We start from the raw sequence: 25,611 nt of genomic DNA, 5'->3' as shown, positions 1-25,611 counted from the left end.
TATAAAGCATGTTTTATTTGCAGGCATTGTGAAAGAATTGTAGACTCAAACAAGACAACCTCTGTTCTCAGAGAGCTCACAGCAATTTGAAAGGTCGAAGATCTTAGCACGAATATAAAAGTCTCTGATTTCCTTGCATGCTGTAGTGGTGCCAAAATCACTTTTGTGATTATAAGAATAAATAAAAGCATGGTATTTATGAGGCATCCTCCAGTGTTGTTTCACTGGTAATGTTCTCTGATGTTCTGTTGGTTGTAATAGTAAGGATCTGGAATTTATGTAGTAAAGCACTGATGCAAAGCTGTTCAGCTTAAGTAGTAATCAAATAAATCCTACTTGTGTACAAATGGCAGAGAATTTTTACCTTGCCCGTAAGGCTGCAGTGAAATGATATCCTGATTTTGCTGGTGACAGCTTTGGGGCAGCTTGCATTGAAGGCCTAGGGATTTTCCTTACAATTTGTCTCAGAAGTCCACTTTTAGCATCTAACCAAAGGAGCAGGATGGCAGCAGGGCTGCAAAATGGAAAGTCATTTGTACACATGGTAATAGAAGGAGAATTTGTGGTTATTAAAATGGGAAAACATGGGCATTCGTAAAGATAGATTCCATGACCCAGCCTCTTAAGAAACCATCCAGGACCCTCCGTCTGCACCTCAGTCTTGTGTGGATTTCTACTGTATTTGACTTCCCACTGCTATAATAGCATAGCCAGGCTCATATCACTGTTGTTAGATTTCTTGTTTTTGTAAAATGAAAGGAACTAAGAATACCTGCCCCATTAGGCAGTGTTGTACCTGGCAAATGTGTTATTATTATTATAGCACAGTATCTGTTTGCTCATATATATTTCCATGAAACTGTGCGCTCCTTTGAAAGAGATTCTTTCTTGCCTGTCATAAAAATTTGTCAAAAAATAATTACTGAAGAAAAAGAGAAGAATTTGGTTAAGTAAATTGTGATTCATGCACTTAGTCAAAAAGTGTGTAACCTTTTTTTTCTGTAATGTGGTTTCTATCCTCAGTTGCATATTAGAACTCATAAACAGTTTTTTAAACACTGGTGTTCTGTCTTACACCGCAAGGACTCTAATGTGGGATAGGCCGGTGTGGGGATCAAATGCTAAGCAAGCACTCTATCTTCGAGCTACACAACTTGAGATTCTAATTTATTATTATGTTTTTCATTTTGGTGGAATTTTTTGTTTTGTTGTGCTCTGTTTTGTTTTGATACAGGGTCTCACTGTGAAGGTTAGGCTGGCCTTTAACTCACTGTGTAGCTCAGGCTCCCTCAAACTTATGGCAACTCTTCCTGCCTCAGCCTCCCAAAGGCTGGGATTACATATGTGTGCCACCATGCCAGGGTACTGAAATACTAATTTGAAAAAAAAAATTGAAGTTCTAGAGAAGTTGGAGTTGGCACACAAAAATCTTTTTCTAATAAACATTAGTGTAAGTTGCCAACATAATGCCCTATGTCAGTGATGAGGAGCCTTTCAGAGCTTTCAGTGATAAATAGCCAGCTGTGGCATGTGTGCCAGGGGTTTGCCACCACTGTCCCATGCTTAACACTTGAGGTGCTTTGTGTGTGTTTTTTAACATAAAAATCATTTTCCTACATAACTACATTATAAGCATCCAAATTAGAAAATTAAGACTAATGCCCTTCTATCAGACTGTGTTCAAGTCTCACCAGTTATTTCAGTAATAGCAAAAGAATCCAGGTCAGGGCCATATATTGTGTTTAGTTTTCTTCTTAGCGCTCACCCTGTCTCTCTCCCTGCCTCTCTGTGTGTGTCTGTCTCTCCTTGTCTCTCTGTGTATCTCTCTGTCTCTCTATGTGACTCTATCTTTCCCTGTCTTTCTCTGTATCTGTCTGTCTGTCTGTCTGTCTGTCTCTCTCCCTGTCTATCTCTTTGTCTTTCTGTCTCTCTCCTTCCCTCCCTCTGAACATACTGGGGATGAAACCAACGCCTACTAGTCAGGTGCCTCGAGTTTCCTGGACTTTCATGATCTTGATACCTTTGAAGATAGCAAGCAGAGATTCTAATTAAATTTATTCATTTATTTCTTGGCTTATCAGCAACTTTTCTGGATGGGTTCCCTCTTAGCACTCACTAGACAGTGACTCACTAGACAGTGCTGCATGGTGTTTGTAACTCACATGAGAAGTGTTTTGTTGCCTTTTCATTGTCCGGGGGGATGAACGAACGATGCTCCTGTTTCCCTGCTTCTGCCTTCTCCTTGCTGTACCTCAGCATCGTCCTTCGTCTCACCTGTGTCACTGGTGATTGTGAAAAATCATGCTATTTTCTCCTCTTTGGAGACTTCTTTGGAAGAACACAGTCTACTTTTTTGCTTTTCACTTTGCCTATATAGTCTGCTTCCAGAACTCTCTTTCTCTGATTAGCTTTGTCAAACACAGCTAACCCTTTGCATACATAGAAACTGAAGCTCTCAAAGTTGCTGAATGGGTTATCATAGAAAATCCAGGTATATTTAATTTTGAATCCTGTACACCAAAACAATAAGTCAGTCATCCTTTGCTCAGATATTTATGTTATTTAAAAATTAAAAGTACTATACTGGAGTCACAGCAGTAAGCAGGGTAGGAGTGGCTCCTGCCTTCATAGAGCCTGCTGGTTTCTGAAAGATACTATAGTGCTTGTTTTAGAGAATAATGGAAATATAGGCCTTTGCTATTCTTTCCCAAATATTCCATAACTTGTCTTTACCAAGTACCTGTATTTTCTATCACTTTGTTATTATAAAATAAAAAATTTTAAATATACAAAATATTCTGTTACATGCATAGTTGATCAGAACAAATATGAATTTGGATATATAATTATTCATGCTATCTTCTTTTGGTAAAAATTAGTGAATCAAGAATTAACTAAAAATAAATATAGATTGCTCCGGCGAGGGCCAGGAGGATAACCAGCACTCCTGAGAAAAGGCCATGGTGGATCTCAGGCAGCTTATTCTTCCACCCTCTTGGTTAGCGCCCCCAGCAAGGGCCAGGAGGAGAACCATTGGCTCCTGCGAGCCTATTTTCGTGGGCTGAAAATCAAACCGCCCTCCCCCATAGCTACTGGGGATAGATGTCTCAGCGTCTCTTGGGAAGATGACCATATGCAGGATAGCAAATATGGGGGATTTCCTTCTATCTTGTTAGAAGGCAAAGGCTATTTTCACTGTTTTGTTTTGTTATGCTCCTTTTGCTCTATTCAATACTCTCAATTGGTTTTATAATGTTCTGTTTTTGGTTTACCTAATTCGCTATACCTAATTGACTGGACAACTATGGTGACGATAATGAGATATACCATAGTACCTATTACTACCACCCCAGTATCCTGCTGTGAAGTTCTGTACCAATTTCATTGCATTGTCTCAATTGGCTTTGTTCTGTCTTGTGCTCTTGCATTTTTACTACTTTCTAAATAAAAATTAAATAAATAAATAAATATAGATGTAGGGTGACTAAGATGAGATAAGCCAGATTTATTGACCCTGATTAGCTCAGGCCTCTTCACATAGTCACATTCATAATTTATCTTTCATTTTAGCTTCTGTCTTACAGGAAAAAGAGTTGTGATTTTTACTGGTACATTATCAAAGAAGGAACAACTTGTGCAAAGACAAGAACAAACAGTATTCTCTTGGAGACTTAAAAATAGCTTAATGAGGCAGGAGCTTTGATTAGGAGGTGGGAAATGACAAGAGATAAGCTAGAAAAGTCACTAGAGTCTTGTAAAATCATAATATGACATCTGAACTTTATCCAGAGGCATTTGGGCTTCCAATAAATGTTTTATACAGAGGAGTGGCACCACTGTGTCTGTGTTGCAGGGTCACTCTGGTTAGCATGGAGAACAGACTGAAGGGAACTCTGCAGATGAAGGAGGGGCAACCTGAGGGCAGAGCAGCGAGGGACGGTTAAGGTCACTCAGGAGAAAACCCTGGGAGCCTGAATGAATGCAGCAGTGTGTACAGTCAGAGCAGAGAGCTTCAGAAGATGTTCGAGGCAGTACAGTTCACAGCCTGAGTGGACACAGACTGGACATCGGGGATACCTAAGGGAGTGACACAGGGTGAACCTCTGTCCTGGAGTGAAGACAGTGGTACGGGACCACCGTCTTTATCTGTGATACCAGAATCTGAAAGCTTCTGGACAGGTTTTTTCATATGTTTGGTGACAAAGCCTAACCTAATATTATATCAGGCTCTGTATCATTTTTGTTGAGCCCACTTAGTGTACTTACACTGATAAGATAGTATTAATATATTAGATTATGGGCGACTTCCTTGACTCCTTCAATTATTCTAAATTTCCAGACATTCTGGCACTAAGAGTTCTGAGTAAGCAGTTGTGAAAAAGTTTGAAACATGCACAGAAAAAAAGCTAATCAAAGAATATAGATGTGTGGGTGGTGTTCAGGTTTTCATTGTATCATACCGTTGAAATGGCTTAGGGGTAAGCTTTTCACAGGGGAGTGCAACGAGGAAAGATAATTGAGGATGTTAACAAGTGTGTTGGAAGTTAGAAATAGGGAAATATGTGAGGCAGGAGGTGTTAGAAACAGGAGATTGTAGGAAGGCCAAGACATTGAAAGATTTTCTGAGGTACAGATTGGCATCTTTGGAATACCAGAGGGAGGACCCTATGGTTAGAGACTGGTCACAGTTTAAAAGTTCAGTGGTGGCGCTTTGCATGATGATAGTAAGCTGTAGGGTTTGGTGATGGAAGAGCTAGCAGTGTAGAACACAGGTCAGTATCGTCACTAGAAATATGGAAGTAAAGAACAAAAACTGAGAGAGATTCTAGTGTTGGTGGCGCTTCAGTCACCCAAGATCATGGCTAGGAGGCCAGATCCCCATCTGGAAAATGATGATCCAAGGTGTGATGTCCTCAACACAAGGAGAAAGTGGGTCTGAGGTGTAATAGCAATAAGAAGAGTGGATGGAGTCAGATGGCAAGGCCTCAGAGAGTCGGGGGCTCACATACGGTGACCGGAGATATTAAATTAGCTGGGGGTCAAAGATAGGACTACTTTTACCTACCTGATCAAAGGTACTTCAGCTGAGAGCTCCAGGGAATTGATACCTCAAGGAGTGTCCACACTTCAGCTAAGGCTAGGACGCCTACTGCAGAGGTTCAAAATTCGGGGAGTTTACGTTGGTACTGAGGCTCAGAGGAGGCCAGAGGAACAGTTAGAGATGGAGAAAGAGAAGAGGAAACTTTAAACCAAGTGAGAGTAGCAGGAGAGTATGTAAATGACCGAAATGGCTTCCAGCTTGCTGGGCAGAACTGTTACAAATCGGTAATTTTTGGTGCCTGGTAATAGAGGCTCTCAAAATAATATCTTTCAAAGAAAGGAGTTTTATTTTTCTGCCCCACTCTTTGAGAGTATCCAGGGCTGGTGTGGCAGCCCTTACCACAAGGAACTCAGGCTCCGCCTCCATATTGCACTTAGCTGTCCCTAGTGTGTGCTTTTTGCCTTGTCACAGAATGGAGTCCTCAGAACTCCAGAGAGCACTTCTATGTGGTAAGGAGAGAAGAACAGAAGGTGGGGACGCCAGCTGAGTCAACACCCTCTCCCCTTCGCGCCTTCTCGGAAGCCAGCACCCGCCCAGCAGTTTCTGTTCTTGCTTTCTTTGCTAGGATTTCATGCCCTAGCCGCTCCCTTTTTAGAGAGAAGGGGTAAATGTACTTGTGTTAGTTGGGAACATTATTTGCTTTAGCAAAAGTCAAGATTCTGTTGGAAGGAAGCAAGGTAGAAAAACGTTATATAGGGAAGATAGTATCGTCTGTGAGTGGCCAACAAGTTGTACCTTGCTAGTGCACGGGTTCCAATACAGTGTAACCCACAGATCCCAGCACAGGGGCTCTCTAGTGTCCTTCCCTCCTCAGGAGCATCTGAATGACCGGAGATTTGGGGGGAAGCAAAGTTCTTGGGTCCCACTTAGGCCTGCTGACTCAGAAGCCTTGAGACTGGGCATGGGAATCTGCTTCAGCTGAACTTCTAGGTGGTTCTTAAGACTGCAAGACTTGAGAACTGCTGCCCAGGGCAATGGTTCCAGTCAGTGGATGCAGCAAAACCACTTGGAGAGATAGGTAAAGAGAGAGAGAAAAAGAGAAAGAGAGGTACGAGAATGTAAGACAGACACATAAAAATTGCACATAGGCATGGAATACCATGTGATGATTTAATCTATGCGTGACCTCTCATGTGTGCTCATGTGGAGAATCTGAAAAAGTTCATCTCATAGAAGCTGGAAAAATAGCAGTGACAGTGGGCATGAAGAAAGGCTGGGTAAGGGCCTGGGGCCCTCTCATGCAAAAGACTGGTTGAGTAGGTCTAGTACATACTTTAATGATGCAGGTGACTCAGATGTAGCTAATAGTCAAACCAGCGTTTCGAAGCTACTTTCCTAGGGGCAAGGGTACCCCAGACTTGAGATAAGCCATTTGCCTGCTAGACCTGTGAGCCCCCAGTAAGGACCCGTTCTGCTTTCTGAACCACCGCAAGTCAAATGTACTTAGCAGCCTCTCTGGATGGATTCTTCTGTGACCTGGGTCTTTTCCATTTCCAAGCAAATCCCAGCATCTGAGCAGAGTTTATGGCTTCTCTGGACAGAGCCAGCCGTAGCTTGATTATCTGACTTTCTTAGGGCTTCCATGGGCCTCCAGGAATGGATAGAGGCCTGGGCTCACACTTCCTATGATGCTGAGGGTGGCAAGGACAGAGGCCTGATCATTTCACAGCTGGAAATAGTTTTCCTCAGGCTGTTCAAGTCTGCACTCACCATTTAGCTTAGGTATGAACACATGACTTACAAGAGTGCTGGAGCCAAACCTTTGTCCTTTGGCTGATAAATGCCTCAGGGAACTAGGCCTATGATAGACCTTTTTTTTCCAGAGCCAGGAGTTGAACCCACGTTCTTGCACATGCTTGCCAAGTACTCTACAGCTGAACTACATCTCCAGCCCTTTTATTTTATTTTTGAGACAAAGTCTGGCTGAATTGCCCAGGTTGGATTCAGAGTTTCGACCTTCCTGCCTCAGCCTCCCAAAGGAGCTGGAATTATAGTCTTGTGCCACCATGCCTAGCTGTCACAGACTTTTGTATCTTCAGTCCTTCCTTGCATAGTACTAGCTTTTAGGCAGTGTCTGTTGAGTAAACACAGGAGGGAATGCGCCATGAGTGAGAAGAGCACCCCTCTTCCTTATATGGCTGAAATGTCACAGGGTCCCCATGAGGGTGATCCTCACTTTGATCATTGCTAACTGGAGTTGTATGTGCCTCACTTATTTGTATGTTAAATTCTTTTTCTCTACCAGGAAAGTTTTTTGTCATGATGTCTGTGAACATGTTTTTAATGTCGTTTGTGGTATCTCCTGCTTGTTCATTGACTCCAATGGATCTTAACTTATTCGTCTTTGTCTCATCTAGCAGCTGCTGGCTTGATTTCTCATGACCCCTTGCTAGTTGTGAGAAATCTTGTTTTCCTGGTCACTAACTGCAAGCCTATCTTCAGTATCTGAGATTCTGTCCTCACATTGGCCCTATCTGCTTTGGGTACTTTCAGTGGAGTTTTCACTCTCCTGGATATCTGCTTGAAGCTGCTTTATGGATTCCATTTCTTTCCTATGCAGCACCTCTATAATTTGCTTGAGCTTGTCTATTTTTTTTTTTTAAATCTGTGCTCTACCATCATGTGTACTTTGGTAATCTCTGTACATATCTGAGTTTATTTCTGATTTCATTTTTTCCAGAGCTTCATTCAATTGCTTTGTTGTTTCCTCTTCAGAGAGACCTGGCAGGGGGCTTTCAGATTGTCCCACCTCATTGGCCCCTGGGTTTACCTTTGGTGAACTGGATGTCTGGGATTGCATCTTGTTTAAGTGTCTTCTCATTTCTTTTCTTTTTTTAGTTTAATTCCTGGGGTGATGCTTGTAAGTTGTCTACGTGGGTTGCTTTATTGGTGGTATTTAGGACCCTTCGGTGATGATTATTTCTCTGAGGTATTTCCCAGGTGTAGCTGATTTTTGGGTTTTGAGTCTCTTGGAAGATCTTACCTCTTCAGTTTGTTGGAGATGAGAAGTTGTTGCTTGTTTAGCCCAGTCCCTGGTCCTTTAGCACTGTGCCACAGTATTTTCTGTGAGTCTTATTTAATCTCAGTGATGGATTATGAGAGCCAACAGCTGTTTAGAACAATTGTGTCAATTTGGGCTGTAGTGGTACCAATGGCATCAAACCCAGCCTGTAAAACAACAAACTGAGTTAACCCTTGATTTGCAACTTTTAACCATATGAACTAGGTTTGTGATTGTATAACAAAATGTAAAACAGACCAGATAATTACATGCAAACTGTAAGTTTATAATGTGTCAATTTTGCCCTTGGAGTTGAAATTTAAAATAGATTAAAAAGAAATAGAGAAGTGGAAGAAGAGAAAGAGATTGTAAGTAAGGTTGGAGAACAAAGGTGGATCTCACCAACTTAGGGAAACTGGTGCAGAAGACTGAAGGAAAAGAGAGGTGGAAGAGATAAAAGGAAGAACAGAACAAATGCACACCCTTGAAAAGGTTAGGAAAAAACGGAGAAAGAGAAAAAAAGCCACAATAAAACAAAACAAAACAAATTAAAAGAAAAAAATAAATAGCCTACTTCTAGGATTCTCCTTGGGTTTGCTAGTAGACAGCCTGCAGAGACAGAAATCCCAATCATGCCACTCTATTCCTCTAAGCCAGCAGTTGCTTTATGGTGGAATAGGGGTGATCCTCACTTTTCAGTGGCTGTGTCTCATTAATCCCTCTACCTACCAAGTGCTAGAATGGTCCATGGCTGCCACAGTTTCTCTCACTGCTGATTGTACCAGGTGAAACCTGAAACACATGCATGTGGAACACTGATGGTTCACATAAATTGCGTTTCTTCCTGTACAACCCTCTAATTTCAAAAAGTCTCTACATTAACTTTAAAATCATCCTAAAAATAGAAGAGCATGAGGCTGTCAAATTGTGGTTCATTATGATTCTACTAGTGTTTCATCAGTTTTGGTTATTTTCTCAGGCAAAGAAATCTTGGACCATGGAGCAGTCTCCTATATCTGTCATAAATGAAGCTCATGTTCCTTGCTAGGTTACTTCTATTTCTTTTACACTAGGTAGTTCTCACACTACCTCAGTAATAAATGTATCTCTATTTCCCTCATTTAGCATAGGTAAATTTTTTTTCATTCAAAACAATAATAGAATCCAGTAATAAAATCCCAGAATTACTTGTTCCAGCTAGTCATAATACTTGGTTTCTTTGGGAAGTTTTCTATAAAGATGAATACTATAATATTCTAGCAGTCAATGTATTCCATAAAGGGGATTATATAAGTCCGTAGCCCTTTTGGGTTTTTAAGCAGAGTCAGATCTAACTTCCTTCAGATCAGCTGTCTTCTCAATCTGGAAAGTAACAAACCTAATGGGTGTAAGGACTATGTTTAATATCATTTATCCCACTTTCCATAGGCACTTGTAAAGTTGTTCGCTGTAGACACTAGGAAATAACTTTAGGTTAATTTCCTTTTGGAAAGATTGGCTAATTAATCATTGTGGCCAACCCATATAAAACAAGTTTAGATTCATGGGACTAAAAATGACCTACAAGAACAGTCAGGAACCTCTAGGCACTTTGACTCGGCACTTTCTCAGCTTTTCTACAGTATTTGGTTCTTAAACTCCACTGGTGGCAGAATCTGCAGGAAGGCTTTCTAGAAACAAAGATTGTTGGACTCCAGAGTTTCTGACTCAGTAGAGCTGAGGTAAAGCTGGAGGATTTGCATTTCTAACAAGCTCACATTTAGCCCTATTATATAGGGTAGTCTCACACACTTTGAAATCCCTGCCTTAACCAAAATATACTCCATACTTTCGTAGTAGTAAGTCAAGTTGTTCACTTGGTTAGTGACTCTAAGATTTGGAATTTCTCAGACCTGGAACATTTCCAGAAGCAAACCAGCCAGTAAACAACAGTAATAGAACCCACGTTGAGGTTGGATTCAATAATGATTAGCTTTTTAAAATCTTCCAAATGAAGACATTAGAAAAAACTGTTTCCTATCAGCAGCATGATTTAGCTTTAAAGACTACTTAATTACCAACAGCATTAAGCCATAGAATATGAACTATTTCTTCAATTAAATAGATTCAGCTTTCCCTGCAACTCACTTTATTGCTGTGGCATGAATTGGTCTGCTGCAGGTACACTGAGAAAGTTCCATTTTCCGTGGGCAGTTCTAAAACGCAGGATCCACTGAAAGTGCTTCACTTTTCATTCTCACCATCCACAGGCAGTTGCAAGCAGTGTCAACAGGAAAACACTTTTTCTTCCCAGGGGAGACCCCTTTAAATCCCTAAGTTTTCCCAATTTTGTCAGAATGTGGTGCAATTCCGTCCTAGACTAACACCATTTTGGAACTGTAGAGCCTTTGGAGTAATTTTTTTTTTCACATCTGATATAGAATATATCATATTGGATGGGGTGGGTTGCCTTTAATCCCAGCTCTGTAGGAGGCAAAAGCAGGAAGATCACAATTTGGAGCCCAACCTTGGCAATTTAGTGATTTAGCAAAACCTTGTCTGAAAAATAAAAAATAAAAATGTAACCCACCATGAAAACCCTGGGTTCAAAGGTTCAGTCCCTAACACCACAGAAAGGAAAGGAGGAAGGAAGAAAGGAGGGAAGGAAGTTCATTAGTTGTAGTTTACAGACCTCTTTGACCTATGGAAAATGATATATGCTTGTTTGTTGGTTGGTTGGTTGGGGTTTTTTAAAGATGGGATCTTGCTTTATAGCTGAGGCTGGCCTTCACTCGCTATGGGACCTCGGCTGACCTCAAACTCTCTTAGAGTCTTCTGCCTCACCCTCCAGCATGCAGGGATTATATATGAGCCACCATGACTCTTTTGTTCTTTTAATTTTTATTTTGAGACAGAGTCTGCTTATGCTACATTGTTGCCCAGGCATGATAGGAACTCCTGTCTTCCTATCCCAGCCTCCTACAATGCTGTAATAATCATTCTAGGAGTGGTTATTGGTTTTATCTATGTTAAAGAAGACTGTGCATATTAAAATATGCTATATAAAAACAAAGAACAAAATCCTTTCTGATAACAGGCATAGTGGCACATTCCTGTAATCCCAGCAATTGGAAGGCTGAGGCAGGAGAATCATTTGCAAGTTAAGACCAGCTGGGGCTACAAAGTGAGCCCAGGGCCAGACTGAACTACATAGTGAAACCCTGTCTCAAAAAGTCCAGAAAACAAAAATCGTTTCTGATTCTGTAGAGAGGTAGTCTTCTTTAATGTATGCTATCCTAGGTATGAATATATTTGAACCCTGGCCTCTGGCTAGTTGACAAGCAAAGGAACAGTGTTCTAATTTTCTACTTCAAAGGAACATGCCAAAGACTTTTTTCTATAAGACTGACTCCTTCAACATAAAGGGAAGAATTAAAAATTAATTTTATCTTCTTAATGACAAACCTTTTAGTTAATTGTAATGCATGTTTGTTTTATTCACATTGCATACATTTATTGATAGCAAAGTGCAGTCATCTCACTGGATGCCATTTGGAGGGTACAAGTATATTGTGTAGTCCACAGCCTTTAAAGAATTGAGAGTTTGGATGGGAAAACAAGATAAATGCATAGTCAGAGTTAAATTGTAATGTAGAATTACACCAGTATATGAGAATGTCGCCAGGCACTGAGTATACCAATGAAATACCAGAAACAGACAGTTAAGTATAAAAGTTGAATGGGGAAAGCAAGTTTTTATGCATACATAGAGAAAGGGAGAACATGGCAAGCTGGTGATGGGAAACATTAAGCTACACAAGTCTGGTTGAAGTAAGAATTTCCTTTAATAGAGTATGGGAGATAAATATAGAAATGTAAATTATATTAGGGAGATTTAGGTTTCTTTCTGATGACATAAAATAACATTGGGTAATCATGATAAAAATAACTTCAATTTACTGAGCAATATATACCAGCAGCTATGTTAAACGATTTGTTTTTTATTTATTTAAGAGAAAAAAATACAGAAAAGAAAAACAAAAAGCAAAAGAGACAAACAAAAATAAACTAAAAACAATAACAGTATAGGTTTTCAAAACAAGATGATAGGAATTTGGCAATGGTTGTAATATTGCATATTGTTACCTTCAGAAGGGTTGCTTAGATTACCGGATACAGACCTGCAAAATTGATTTAGTCATATGACTATCAACTGTTATTTTCCAAGAACTAACAGAGTTAGTAGTATAGTCATCTTAGCTATTTTATGTATATATACAAATTTGTCTTTTTCCTTTTCCCTTCCTTCTTTCCTCCTTTCTCCTATCCCAGCTACTTTTCCTCTTTGAGCAGTTTCTTACCCCTACACAATATTCATTGTAGATTTTGGATCATATTTGCTCTTCAGTTTCTTACACTAGGGAGACAATATGGTATTTACACATATGAGTTTGATTTATTTCACTTATGAGTATGGTGTCAAGTCATGTCCATAAAAGCCTTGATGCAGTCTTTCTTTAAATCTGAGTAGTACTCTATTGTATAAGAATACTGCATCTTTTTTATTCATTCCTTGATTGGTGGACACTTAGGTTGTTTCCAAGATTTGACTATTATAAACCATGCTGCTAGAGACATGAGTGCACATATATCACTGTGGTATGTTTTCAATTCTTCTGTCAAGGTACCCAAAAGGGGAACAGCTGGATTGAATGGGACCTCTAATCTGAGCTTTTTAAGGAAACTCCACAGTGATTTCCAAAGGGGTTGTACCAGTCTACACTCCTACCAACAGAGTTCCTTTTCCCCCATAGCCCCTCCAGCATTTGTTATTAGTTGATTTCTTGATGCTGACCATTCTTTTTGGAATGAAATGGAATATCAGTGTTGTTTTAATTTGCATTTCTCTAATGACCAATGATTCTGAACATTTTTCATGTATTTATGTGCTGTTTGTCTTTCTTTATCTGAGAAGTGTGTATTCATCTCAGATGCCCATTTTTGGATTGGGTCTTTGAATTTTGGAGACCTGGTTTCTTTTAATTCTTTATATGTTCTAGATGAAGTGCTTTGTCTAAGGGACAGTTGGCTAAGATTTTTTCCCAGTTGATGGGTTTGCTTTTCACTGTATTGGGAATTTCTTTTGACATGCAGAAACTTAATAACACAAGTTTCCAGTTGTTGATTCTGGCAAATATGTCCCTTGCAATTTGATTTTTGTTCATGAACTCTCTGCTAACCCTATGCCATCAAGATTTCTACCTTTTTTGTCTTCTAAATCAGCAGATTTAGTGTTTCTGTTTTAATATTTAGATCTTTGATCCATTTTGACTTTAATTTAGTACATGGTGATAGGCATGGGTCTAGTTTAAGTTTTTGGCATATGGAAAGCCAGTTTTCCAGTACCACTTATTAAAGAGGCTTTCTTCCAATGAACATGTTTGACCCCTTTGCTGAAGATAAGGTGGCTGAGTGTGTTTGTAGTTGTAGTTGTATCTTCTAATCTATTCCACTGATCTTTAGGTCTGTTTTTATTCTAATACCATACTAACTTTATCACAATAGCTTTGTAGTATAATTTCAAGTTGGGGATTGTGATGCCTCTGCCTTGCCTTTGTTGTCCAAAATTGCCTTTGCTATGCTAGTTCCTTTCCAGATGAACTTTAGGGATAATTTATCTAAATCTATAAAGTATGCAAGTGGTATTTTGATGGGAATTGCATTACATCTGTATAACAATTTTGGGAAAATGGCCAATGCTTGTTTTTCCTATCCATGAACAAGGAATGTCTTTCCATTTTCTGAGATCCTCTTCAGTTGCTCTTTTCAGCGTATTGTAATTTTTGCTGAATAGATCTTTTACATCTTTTGTTAGACTGATTCCTAAATATTTCATTTTTTTGGATGCTATTGTGAAGGATGTGGTTTCCCTTAATTCTCTCTCACTGCGTTTGTTGTTTATGTACAGGAATGCTTTTGAGTTTTGAGTGTTGACTTTGTATCCATTTATTGAATTTGGTTATTACATCTAGAAGTCAGTGGAGTTTTGGGGACGTTCTATGTAGAGTATCACATCATCTGCAAATAATGATAATTTAGCTTGTTCTTTTCCTATCCTTATTCTTTTTATTTTTCTCTCTTGTCTAATTGCCCTGGCTATGTTTGCAGAGCTACATTGAATAGGAATGGTAATAGTGGACATCCTTGTCTTGTTCCTGATTTTAGATTGAAAGTTTTCAGTTTTTGTCCATTTAGTAAGATATTGGCTGTTGGTTTATCATATATGGCTTTTATCAGGTTGAGATAAAGACCATCTTTTCTGATTTTCTATAGAATTTTTATCATGAATGATTGTTGGATTTTGTCAGAAGCTTTTTCTGCATCTATTGAAACAATCATGTGATTCTTGACTTTGGCTCTGTTGATATTGTGTGTTATGTTTAATGATTTGCATACATGGAACCACCCCTGCATTCCTGAGATGAATCCCACTTGATCGTGGTGTATAATCTTCTTGATGATTTGTTGCATTCTTTTTGCCAATATTTTATTGAGGATTTTTGTATCTATGTTCATTAGGGAGATTGGCCTATAATTCTCTCTTTTTGGTTGGGTCTTTCGCTAGTTTTGGTATTAGGGTAGTACTTGCTTCTTGGAATGAGTTAGGGAGACTTGCTTTCCTTTTAATTTCACTGACGAGTTTGCGGAGTAAAAACTTGTTTTATTTCCAGTCTTGAAATACTTCACTCCAAGCTGTTCTTGGCTTGAAGGTTTGTGCTGAGAAATCTGTCGTGATTCTGATAGGCTTTCCTTCACAGGTGATCTGTTTCTTTTTTCTGACAGCTTTTAGTCTTCTGTTCTTGTGCTGAATTTTGAGGTTCTAACTATTATATGTATGAGTGAAGATTTATTTTGTTTATGGCTAATTGGGGTGCTATATGCCTCACTTACCTTTATATCTTTTCCCATGTTTAGAAAATTTTCTGTTATTCTGTAAATAGTCTTCTTATGTCATTTGTGTTGATCTCTGCTTTTTTTGTGAACACCTATCAGTTTACATTGTTTCTTTTTGCATCATCTTGCAGATGTTGAATTGAAATTTCCTGGTTCCTTGTTATTATTAAGAGATCTTTTCTTTTGTAATCATAAGCTTCTATCCCATCTTCAAGATCTGAGAATGTATCTTCTCTTCATTCAAGGGGTTTTGCCAGCTTTCAGTGGAATTTCTAATTTCCTGAATATCCATTTGAATCTGTTGCATGCATTCTAATTCTGTATTACATTGTTCATTCAAGGTTTCCATCATTTTTCTTATGTTTCTCTTTTTTTAAATCTAGATCTTTATTTTTTTATTTTTATTTTAAAGAGATCAAGACAAAACAAGACATAATAAAACAGATCAGAACAATGTAAGCAACGTAGTATTTCACAAGACAACCTGTAATTAACAGTAACTATCATAATGTCTCTTGCTTTGAAATAGTGGAGTATAACTTCATATACAGTAGTATCAAACATAACAAAATAGTATAAAATCATTCAAAAGAATGAAAGTATTACAGAGCATTCAGAACCAAGTAACAGAGAATGAACAATGGCTATTACATTATCTCATTTTCCATAGAAAATTTGTTTATACTATCACACATAATAAAATCCAATAAGATACAACTGATAGAACCAATGGAAACAGAAGAATAGGATTTCAAAGTAAGATGATGTTAAATCAGCCCTGGCTATTGTAATGTCTTATTTTCTTCAAAATAGGTCTTCTTTAGGCACACTCAACATTTCTTTTATAATGTTTGTCATTTCTTTTTTTTCTTAACGTGAGAGATTATTTCTGTTCTTATTTCCTCTATAACTTCATGAAGTTGTTTCTTTACTTCAGTTGCTATCATTTCAGAAAGTTTAATTGTGCGATTTCCAGTGTCTTCCATTTCAGTGTCTCCTGGGTTTGTTCTTGGAGGACTGAAACTGCATCTTGCTTTTTCATTTTGTCATTTTCCTCTGTGGCCTGTGTGACTGACTAGGTACCCTTCTGATGGATTGAACTGGAACGCTGCCCTGGGCAGAGTTATGATCCTCCTGTATCCATATGGCTAGCCGGGGTACATCTCTGAACTATGGCCTGGAGCCTTGCGCTCTGTGACCTGTGATGCTGGCTGGGCCTTCCCCTAGTGGATTGTGTGGGATACTGGGCTGGGCAGATCTTGGATCTTCCATGCAACTAGCAGGGATGGATCCCTGGAGTGTTGCCCCAGGGCCTTGTGCCTGGCTGGGTGGTGTTCAGAACCTCCGGGACCCACTGGGCTGCTGTGACCAATGAAGCTTCTGAGGTCCTTGGGTGAAGGACTGCGAGAGGATGAGAAAAGAAAAAGACAAAGCTGGGGTCAGGTAGAGTCCTTATTGTCTTGATGGAAGAAAGGTACTGCTCAACCAATGCAGCATATTTATTTATATACTAGGAAAGATGATGTCAGCTTCAGCCCCTTTGCCATGCAACTCATTGCTTGGATTATCTTGGAGCATGGTGTTTTTCTGGGCTATTCAGGTGGGCTATTCAACTTCTTCAGGTGGCTAACTGGGGAGCTCTTTCTTTTCTAGTAGGATCATGTCTGAGTCATGCTCTAGGTCAGTTTCCAGCTTCAAGGACTCCCAACACTGAACTACCTGGGACACACCCTTGAACCATGGCCCTGGGGCCTTTTGCTGTGCTGGGTGGAGCTCAGAATTGCCAGGACCTGAAGGCTAGGCTTGTCGCTCCCTGATGGATAGTTCTGGGACTCTGGGCTGAGCAGGGCTTGGTACCTCTGTGACCTGTGAGGCCGGCCAGGCCTCACAGTTCACAGTTCCCTTGATGGATTGTGCTGCGATACTGGGTTGGGCAGAGCTCAGATACTCTGTGCAGCTAATAGAGATAAACTCCCAGAGTTTGTACTTTTTTCTAGCAAGCTAAGACCTTCATGGCAACAAGTTTTCAATTTGAGGTCCAATTACTAATTTATTGATAAACTTATTAAGACCACAATTAAACATAAAGAAATTTCCACGATGGTTTACTGATGTGCTCCATAAAGGAGGGATGAGATTGTGTAGGTGTATGTAACACCCCAGTTGCTACTTTAACTCTAGAAAACAGAAAGCCATTGAAGATTTTTGTGCAGCGCAAAGACCTGAAAGAGTTTCTAAAGTCTGGTTCAACTTTCAGAGTTTAAGGTGAACAGCTAACATAGAAATAGAAGCTTGTGCTTTAACCATCCAATAAGAGGCCTAAGGCCATGGTGGCCTAAAATGGGATCATTATAAATCTACTTCAACTATCCATATTTGTGATAAACATAATTCTTGACCAACACTGCAGTGTTCTCACACACACACACACACACACACACACACACTCACACACACACACACGTGTGTTCCTGCAATTCTTGATTAATATCCATGTCTGACACTACCTCTATGCTTTTTGAGAAAACTGACCTTGTATTTTTTTGTCACTGGTCCCTCGTACTGTCCCTAGTAGCTGTCCGCAGTAGCTAAGCACTCAGTATACTTTTTGTAAATCCAGTAAAATTACAAACAATGTTAACAGTATTAATAAGTTCTCACTTTGTTCCAGGCATGGGGCTCAATACTTTTAGTACAGCAAATACATCTGGAATCAAACTACCTAGGTTTGAATTTCAGCTCCACCACTTACTAGCTGTTTAAGTAAGTTGGTTCAAATCTTGTGTCTTGTTTCCCTTATCTTTAAGAGGAGGATAATAATAGCACTTATCTCAGAGACTAGTGGCATGGTGTGTTAACATATATAAATCAGTTAAGTATAGGAGGTATTCAATTGATTGTTATTACCTTCATAATTATTTTCATAATATCTACTATTTAATTTGACCATTGGGAAATAAATATATGAGGGTCAAGGGAAAGACTGTGACTCTCATGGTATGCCTGGCCTGTTAGACTTCCTCACAAACATTATCCCAGAAGAATAAAACTAATTTCACAACTTCTTTCTGTTTTCACCAAAGCACACACAGATCTTATTTCGAATAATAGGTCTTTAAAAAGAAATGAAAGAGGCTTTTATTCTTTTCATGTAGCTTTTGGTGTTTGCAGAACAAATAACATTTTTTTGCAAGAGATTCAGGTGCTAGCCTCACTACCATACCAAGTTAAACTTGTTTATCTTGTTTTTGTTTGTTTGGTTTTTCTTTTTCAACCACTTCTTTCATCATATGTACTCTATTGTCTGTCACCTGGCAGTGAGATGATTGATTCCCCTTTCCAGTTCTGATCCAAGAGGTAAAATCTAGGTCACCTGATAAGAAGGAAGCGAGCCTTCATGTTATAACTCGACAGACAGAACTTCCCTTTAACTTCTGTTCATTAAGAGTAAAATCAAAACATTCTTCCATTTCTTCTGAGTAATCCTTAGCCCTCTTTTGTAGGTTTTTACTATGATGGTCTTCAATAATGCCAGCATATTAACTTACAGTAATGTGACCAATTCTTGATACTTGTCATAGCAGAGGAAGTAAGGGGTATGCGAAGGCTCTTGGGCATTCAGAGAGGACCAGCTGCTGTTTGTCCATCTGTTGCAGCCTGCTCACCATCCTACCTTGTTGATAACTCAAGCATGCACATAACAAGTTTACTTTTAGATTCTCAAATTGTTTTTTGTACCTATCTTCTTATAGACCATGAAAATATTTCCTATGGGCTTGAAATAAATATTTATTTTATCATTGAATGAAGGTGGTTAAGAATAATGAAGGGATCCAAAGTCATAAACTAGAAAGAAGTGAAAAGACTGACTCATGCCAGAACTGGCTGGTTTAAATAGGTAAGATTATATCATCCAGTATCATTGCCTATAATCAAAAGGCAGAAATATGTAACTAAAATATTAACCTAGGTTAAAGATTACTTAAAAGTAACAAATAAGCAAGCTCACAAGAGCTTTCGTGTGTGGTAGCCCTGCCCCTGGAAGGATTCCACGGCAATGTGAGGATAGTCTCTTGTGTGTCTGGGCACCTTGGAGAAAAAAGCAACTGAGGAAAGGTCTCAGGTACGGGATGTGGATAGGCGCATGGCCTTGACCAGCTGCTAGGTGAGGAAACCGCACCCTTTCTAACTTGAGGCTTTGGTCTCATCACCTAACTGCCTCGCCACCAGGACAGCTCAGGCCCGCTTCACGTTGTTGACAGAAGGTGAGGAGGGAGGCAGAACCATAGGCCCCTGCCCTTCACTCTCTGAAGTTTGACCCTGAATTCTGCCTCTGTCTGCACCCTGCTTCAGTCTTTAGTGAGCAAGCCTTTTCTAAGGTAATAAGTAACTCACAGGTGACTGATTTAAAGTCCTTAGAGAGGACTCCGGAGTTGCAAACATTATCACTCTAATCAAATTCATCCTCTTTTTCACCTTTCGCTGCTTCCACTTTGGTTTCAGAGTAAAACTGTTTGGTTTTTTTTTTTTTTTTTTTTGTCTTTTTCGTTTTTATTGGTACCAGGGATCGAACTCACAACTGCCTGCTTGCAAGCTTATGTTAAATCCCCAGCCCCAGAGTAAAACTGTTAAACTCTTTACTGCTTTTTGTCCATTTGACAGTTGTAGATATGTCTGTTTTTACAAAAAAAAAAAAAAAAAAAAAAGAAAGAAAGAAAAGAAAGAAAGAGAAAAAAACCCTGAGAGGAATAGCATAACAGAAGGAAAATGTTAGACCCAGAGTTTTCAAGAGCAAATTATGTGAAGCTTTTAAAGACACTTGAAATGACTTTAACTCTTCAAATGGCAGTCACCTTTATTACCGCGTGGATTCTGATACTGTGTATACAATTGTCTGTAAGATAATTGTGAAAGAAATTATAACAACACCTGTTTCCTGCTTTCCTTCATTTTTTAAATTTTAATTTTGTTTATTAAATAATGAGTACTTAACAAGAAAACTATTTTAAAAACTCAAAGTATTGATTTTTAATATTTGAATGTTTATAAAAAAAAGTATCAAAATTTTCAACATTGACTTTTGGTATACAAAGTCAAAAAAATAGCATCAGAAATGAATTCCTATGTGAACCACAATGAAAATACCAATAGAACTCTACAACAAAAATAATCTTTGCTTCAACCATCACCCAAGGCAGTCTTTCATACCTGACAACTCCATAATCCATGCACACATCTCTTACACTGAAAGATTTCTGCTTCCCTTTCCTTTCCTGTACACCAGGCATTCTTGTCACCTCTGTTGTATCCTCTTTTGTCAGGAGCTTATTTCTGTACAGTGGACCTTATAAACTCAATTCATGCACAAGGGCTGGTTGTAACTCAAGTTGGTTGTAAGTCAAGACTATTTTTCCCATAAGAATTAATGGAAATACCCGTAATGTGTTCAGAACCTCCCAAAGCACTCCTTAACTAACCTTTTCATAATACAAAAGGGTTGTATAATATGCATAATTTAACAGAAATACCAAAAATTTTTCTAACATGTTCACTAAAAAGTTATAAAATATGCCTCATTTACCATAAACAATAATTTCTTTTTCCTTTTTATCGGTACCGGGGATCGAACTCACGACTGCTTGCTTGCAAGGCAGGCGCTTATGCCGCTGAGCTAAACCTCCAGCCCCCATAAACAATAATTTCATACTGTACTCACCATTCAGGTTGACATCTTTGGCTTGCAGGAAGGGAGGATGGTGGTTGTTTGGAAGCAGAGTCCTTCCATAAGAATCAGGAATCTGGCTCTCTGGTGTTCTTTCTTCCCTTGGGAGAGTCTGTAGTCCACCAGGATTTGCATCTGGCTCAGTAAACTCAACTTTTTCAGAATTAAAAACCAGTCTAAGGTGATCTGTCTGTCTTTTATTTAACATAGTTCTTTTAATTTGTGATTTCTTTCTTTACTTTGCCTTCGTTTGCTTCTTTTCTAACTTTTGGGGGGCTATTTTGATAGCAGTTATTGTAGCGATTTTAAAAAGCACTGACCAAAGTCACAGCTACAGACATGTGCCTCCGGCTTCGCACTGATGCTTGCATGCACTGACGCGCACCTTTCTGGCTCCTGCTTTCCTTTAACCTGAATGTTAATTTAGTCAAAAAGATAACAGCAAGGCAAGGTGCTTGTCCATAAATAATATGGATCTTGAAAGTATCCTACCATGGAGAGTCACACCTTCTTTTCTTGATTTAATAATAAATGAAATTCATACTACTATAATTAGTAGTTTTAGATCTCATGAATCATATTTACTTGAGATAGGAACTTAGTATATGATTTCAGGAGAGCTCTGCTATGGAATATATATGTGTACTATCTTTTTTTTTTTATCTTTTATCTTTTCAAGACAGAGTCTTGCTATGTAGTTTAGGGCTGGCCTTGAACTCCCTATGTAGCTCATGATAGCCTCCCACTAGCTGCAATCCTCGTGCCTCAGCCACTCAAGGACTGGGATTACAGACATGTGCCGTGCTGAGCAGAACCAAGGAGTCCTTACCATGTGCACAGCATTATTTTAGTGTGTACATTCTACACATTACATTGATATACATTATACATATTACTCTTAAATGAACTCAAGTAAATATGATGACCTCATTTATAGGTGAGTAAGCGAAGCACAGAAGGGTTAAGCAGCTTTCTCAAAGTCATTTAGCTAGAAGAGGACAGAATATAAACCTGAATCCAAGCACTTTGAATGCAGAATTTGTACTGTGTAAGTTCACTGCCTTTCTTTACAACCTTGAACTTCTCCAGAATTCATGATAGAAGAGGAGTGAGAATAGAAAAATTAAGTGTAGGGGAAGATATTACAGGATATTGAACCAAAATATTGGCTTCCCTAAAAAATAATTAGGATTATTGGACATTTACTTATATTTTATACTTATCAACTTTATCTTGAGTCATAAATTTGTCCGTTCATCTTCACATGAGAAATAAAAAGCTTGTTTTCCTTCAGAATTGCCTTAGTGACCAGGCTGCCTTGTCAGCGGCAAGAGGCCTCTGTGCTCTTGAAAAAGAGGAAGCCAGGTTGGGGGCCCCTGGAATCACAAAGGATTACTTTGATTTTACTATGATTACAGATAAAGGGGTGCAATCAATATCTGTGAAATGACTAAGTATGTAATACCCATGTCCCCTTCTATTGGTATTGTGTCATGCAGTTACCAAACGCACGTGGATTTCTTCTTTGTTCCCAATGTTCTTATGCATACTTCCATTAAAGCATTTAGTGTATGATTTCTGGTTTTCCCCCTTCAGGAAAAGCTGCTTAATCATGTCTTGTATTTGTACCCCCAAGGGTTTAGCACCTGCACCTGATTACCAGTAACCTGATTGATTGCTGATGGATTATTATGGGAAGAAAGGAAGGAGGAGAGCGAATAGGCATAGAGCAGATAACCGTGGTGTCTATTTCACAGGGCCATTGGGTTTCTTTATCTGAAACTTTGGAAATATACTTAGAGACGCTATTTCTGGGCTTTGAATTTATTCCTCTGGTTCAGCCTCTGGGAAGAAGCCAGTGATAATCAAACAATGACATCACCCAGTTGTGCTGCATAATTATGGCATCCCCAGAGGGCTTTGCCTGTGCTCTTGGTGGTTTATCTGTAATTATTAATTTATACAGAATGCCTATGTGGATAGCTCCAAACCACTCCAGTCTCCAAATTTTCATCTCATAGTATAGATACAGGCTAAGAGTCTTGCTGATGGTTTGAAAAACCACACATTTGTTCATTTTGTATTTGAGGCAATTATGAAGTGCAGGGCTTTCCCCTTTCCAGTCAATGACATTAAAGTCATCTCTCTCCACTTTCCAATCCCTTGTTCCCCCAAGCACAATTGTGCTGGGTACCATTTTCATTTCTAAGAGGTTTTCAGATTCCATTTTCCTGTAATAATTCCATATTTGTTTTTAAATGCACATTGACCGTTATGAAACACACCCCTGTTTGTGGGATTCAAACTTTTTTTAAAATTTTACCTGTCACTTTACATACAGAACACAGTGTTCTGTTGTGTGTCTCATGATTGCAGCTGCTCAAGTGGGAGTGTGGGCTAGAATGAGGCTGCCTGTGGATTCTCAGCGGGTATTTTAAAAAACTCTTCTCTGTGGAAGCTTCTGATGATGTTTCTGGCCTGCTTCCGCCCCACCACCCATGCTGCTCTCCCTGCCTTAAGACAACAAATGGGTCTGGCAGAAAAGAAAGAAACGCAAGAGTAAGTGAAAACAAATGTGGGAATTCATCAGCTCATTGTATTCTACCAGTCACCCTGGAGAAGTGCGTTATGCATTGTACTGATAGTCTACTATGCAACGAATGATAATTTTTCTAAGGATAATACTTGGTCCAATTTGGCATCCACCTCACAGTTGCAAATAGCTTCATCTGTTGGGTAGATGAATCACAGTTGCAGGTTGAAAACAACAAAAAATAATTTCTTTGCTTGGAATATCAGGTACATAACTTTCTGTGCAAAGTTCTCTCCTTTGCTCATTACACATTAACTTTGCAGTTACTGTTCAATCTCCATCAGAGAGTTAAGATCTGTTGTATACTAGTCATGCAAAAAGAGAATTGTAAAAGATATGGTGTGAGCACACAGCACAGGTTAAGGTTCCTGCAGTGGTAGAATTTTTGATTATTACCGTGAAATTATTATAATACAGAAAGTCCATTATTCTATTGGTTACATGATGATTTTCTATAATAGAAACTCATATTGACATTGATGTTTAAGGCTGAGATATTTGTTAGTAATTTTAGTAGGAGTTAAATACCTTTGTTGTAGGTTCTGCTGTTTTAACAGTGTTTCTTGACACTTAGCACTTGCAAATATTCAGTTCATTTAGTGCATTCCAGTGTGTCTTCTGGGTTGAGACATATTACCTGTTTATTTTCTTAGGTCTTCTACTATTGTTAGTTTTGGTCCTTCTCTGGTGAGTGTGTGTTTGTTAAAGACCTGTGGATAATTTTCATATCAGGAGGCTGACCCTCATTCAGTATGGTGGAACCCTGCACAGGTTGCTCATTTCCTAGCCCAAGAATCAGATGAGGCTCCTTGAAGATTGGAGAACTGCTTTTTAAAAAAAGGAAGTAGGTATTTTAAGAGAGGAAATGATACTTATGGTAAGAAATTATGGCGTTTTATATGGCCGAGTTAAAATGACATGGAATGGTAGATAACATGGAAAGGTACTAAGGCTCAAGACCTAATTGTTTTACGCTATATTTAATGCTGTGGACTAACTCTCTGAGACTGGTTGCAAAATATTATGAATATGTTCATTTTCTTGGGTTACGGTGTGGATTAAGTCCTAGAGTGATGCACTAGAATCTTTGCAGTGAAAAGGTTTACATGAATGACCATACTGACCAAACTGAAGTAAAACATTACTATATTGATATTTACTATCAAAAGAAATTGGATCCACAGAACTATGTCAGTTTAACAAATTGAAATTGCCAGGAAATCTTCAAACAAAACTATACATTCATTCACCAAACAGTACCAAATACCAGATGGTGTGGTATAGTGGCACATACCTATTATCTCAGCACTCAGGAGGCTAAGCAAGGAGGGTTGCTGCCAGTCTGAGGCCAGCCTGAACTATATAGCAAGATGTTGTCTCAAAAAAAAAAAAAAAAAAAAAAAAAGAATAAAAGGATCAAGAACGAATCTGGGTAGTACCATGCAGTTAGATGAGGTAGAGTAGGGGAACATGGTCTAGATGGGGGATGAGGAGTATTCTTGAGCAGATGACATTTGAACTGAGACCAAAAGAGATGAGTATGTATCTTCTGGTAAAGAAGACAAGAGATCCCTAGCTCTTGAGGATAGCATAGTCTAAAGTCCCTGTCGATGTCGCTCCCGGCCGGCAGGAAGGACACACGACAAAGTCTGGCAGTGGACAACCTTTTCTTTTATTTTCCTTCTCCGTACAGCCTGCCCTGGGATCGCTCCCAGCCGAAGCCTCCTTTGGTCCGCTCCCCGCGGCTCCTTCTAGGCTTCTACTTCCGGGCTTCTTCTTCCCCCCCAGGGGTGGCACCAGTATATATACGGATACAGTGTCCAATCATGTTAAAGTAAGCAAGGCAAGCTGATTGGCTAACATCATCAGTTGCCAGGCAGACTATATTGTTGAGCGGGTTGCTTACGCGGTAAGCAGGAAACTAACGTGCTCGATGGGAGGGGTAATCTACCTCAGGCTTTACTCTTTACTACAGGCCTCACGTCCGCCAAGTGAGGCGACCGGGCTCGGGGCTGCGGCTCCCAACATCTCCCCCTTTTTTATTTTTTTTATAAATGTGCGCATCGTAGCCCTTCCTGGACTGGGTGCAGAGGCTTATGCCCTATGCGAAGGCCCACCGTAGGTCCTTGGCTTAGACCCTGGTCGGCCGTCCCATGGTCTGCCAAGGCCCTGAGGCCCTCGTCCTTTTTCTAGGGCCAGGCACAAACTGGACGGAACCTGGATGCACACAAGCTTGCACTCATTTCCTCTCCGTAAAGAAA

At 39.3% G+C, this 25,611-nt stretch overlaps 1 protein-coding gene across 6 annotated transcripts in view; it reads left to right on the top strand.

Annotated features, from left to right (window-relative positions):
* The window catches only part of Nme7 (NME/NM23 family member 7), a 226,127-nt gene that overhangs the window by 174,302 nt on the left and 26,214 nt on the right, over positions 1 to 25,611 (top strand). Inside the window, exon 12 of one of the 6 annotated variants that reach the window (XM_063253629.1) lies at positions 24 to 24,881. The exons of the other annotated variants lie outside the window; for them this stretch is intronic. Within the exon in view, the coding sequence (XP_063109699.1) occupies positions 24 to 32 (9 nt within the window). The 3' untranslated portion in view covers positions 33 to 24,881. Of the gene's footprint in view, positions 1 to 23; positions 24,882 to 25,611 lie in introns of those variants that run through there. 6 annotated transcript variants of the gene reach the window in all.

Source organism: Cavia porcellus, unplaced genomic scaffold (genome assembly GCF_034190915.1).
Source record: "Cavia porcellus strain 051 isolate PalLab524CR breed Dunkin Hartley unplaced genomic scaffold, mCavPor4.1 scaffold_7, whole genome shotgun sequence".
NCBI classification, from domain to species: Eukaryota; Metazoa; Chordata; class Mammalia; order Rodentia; family Caviidae; genus Cavia; species Cavia porcellus.
Note: the sequence above shows the minus strand (reverse complement) of the source record. Positions and strands in the feature narration are given on the sequence as shown.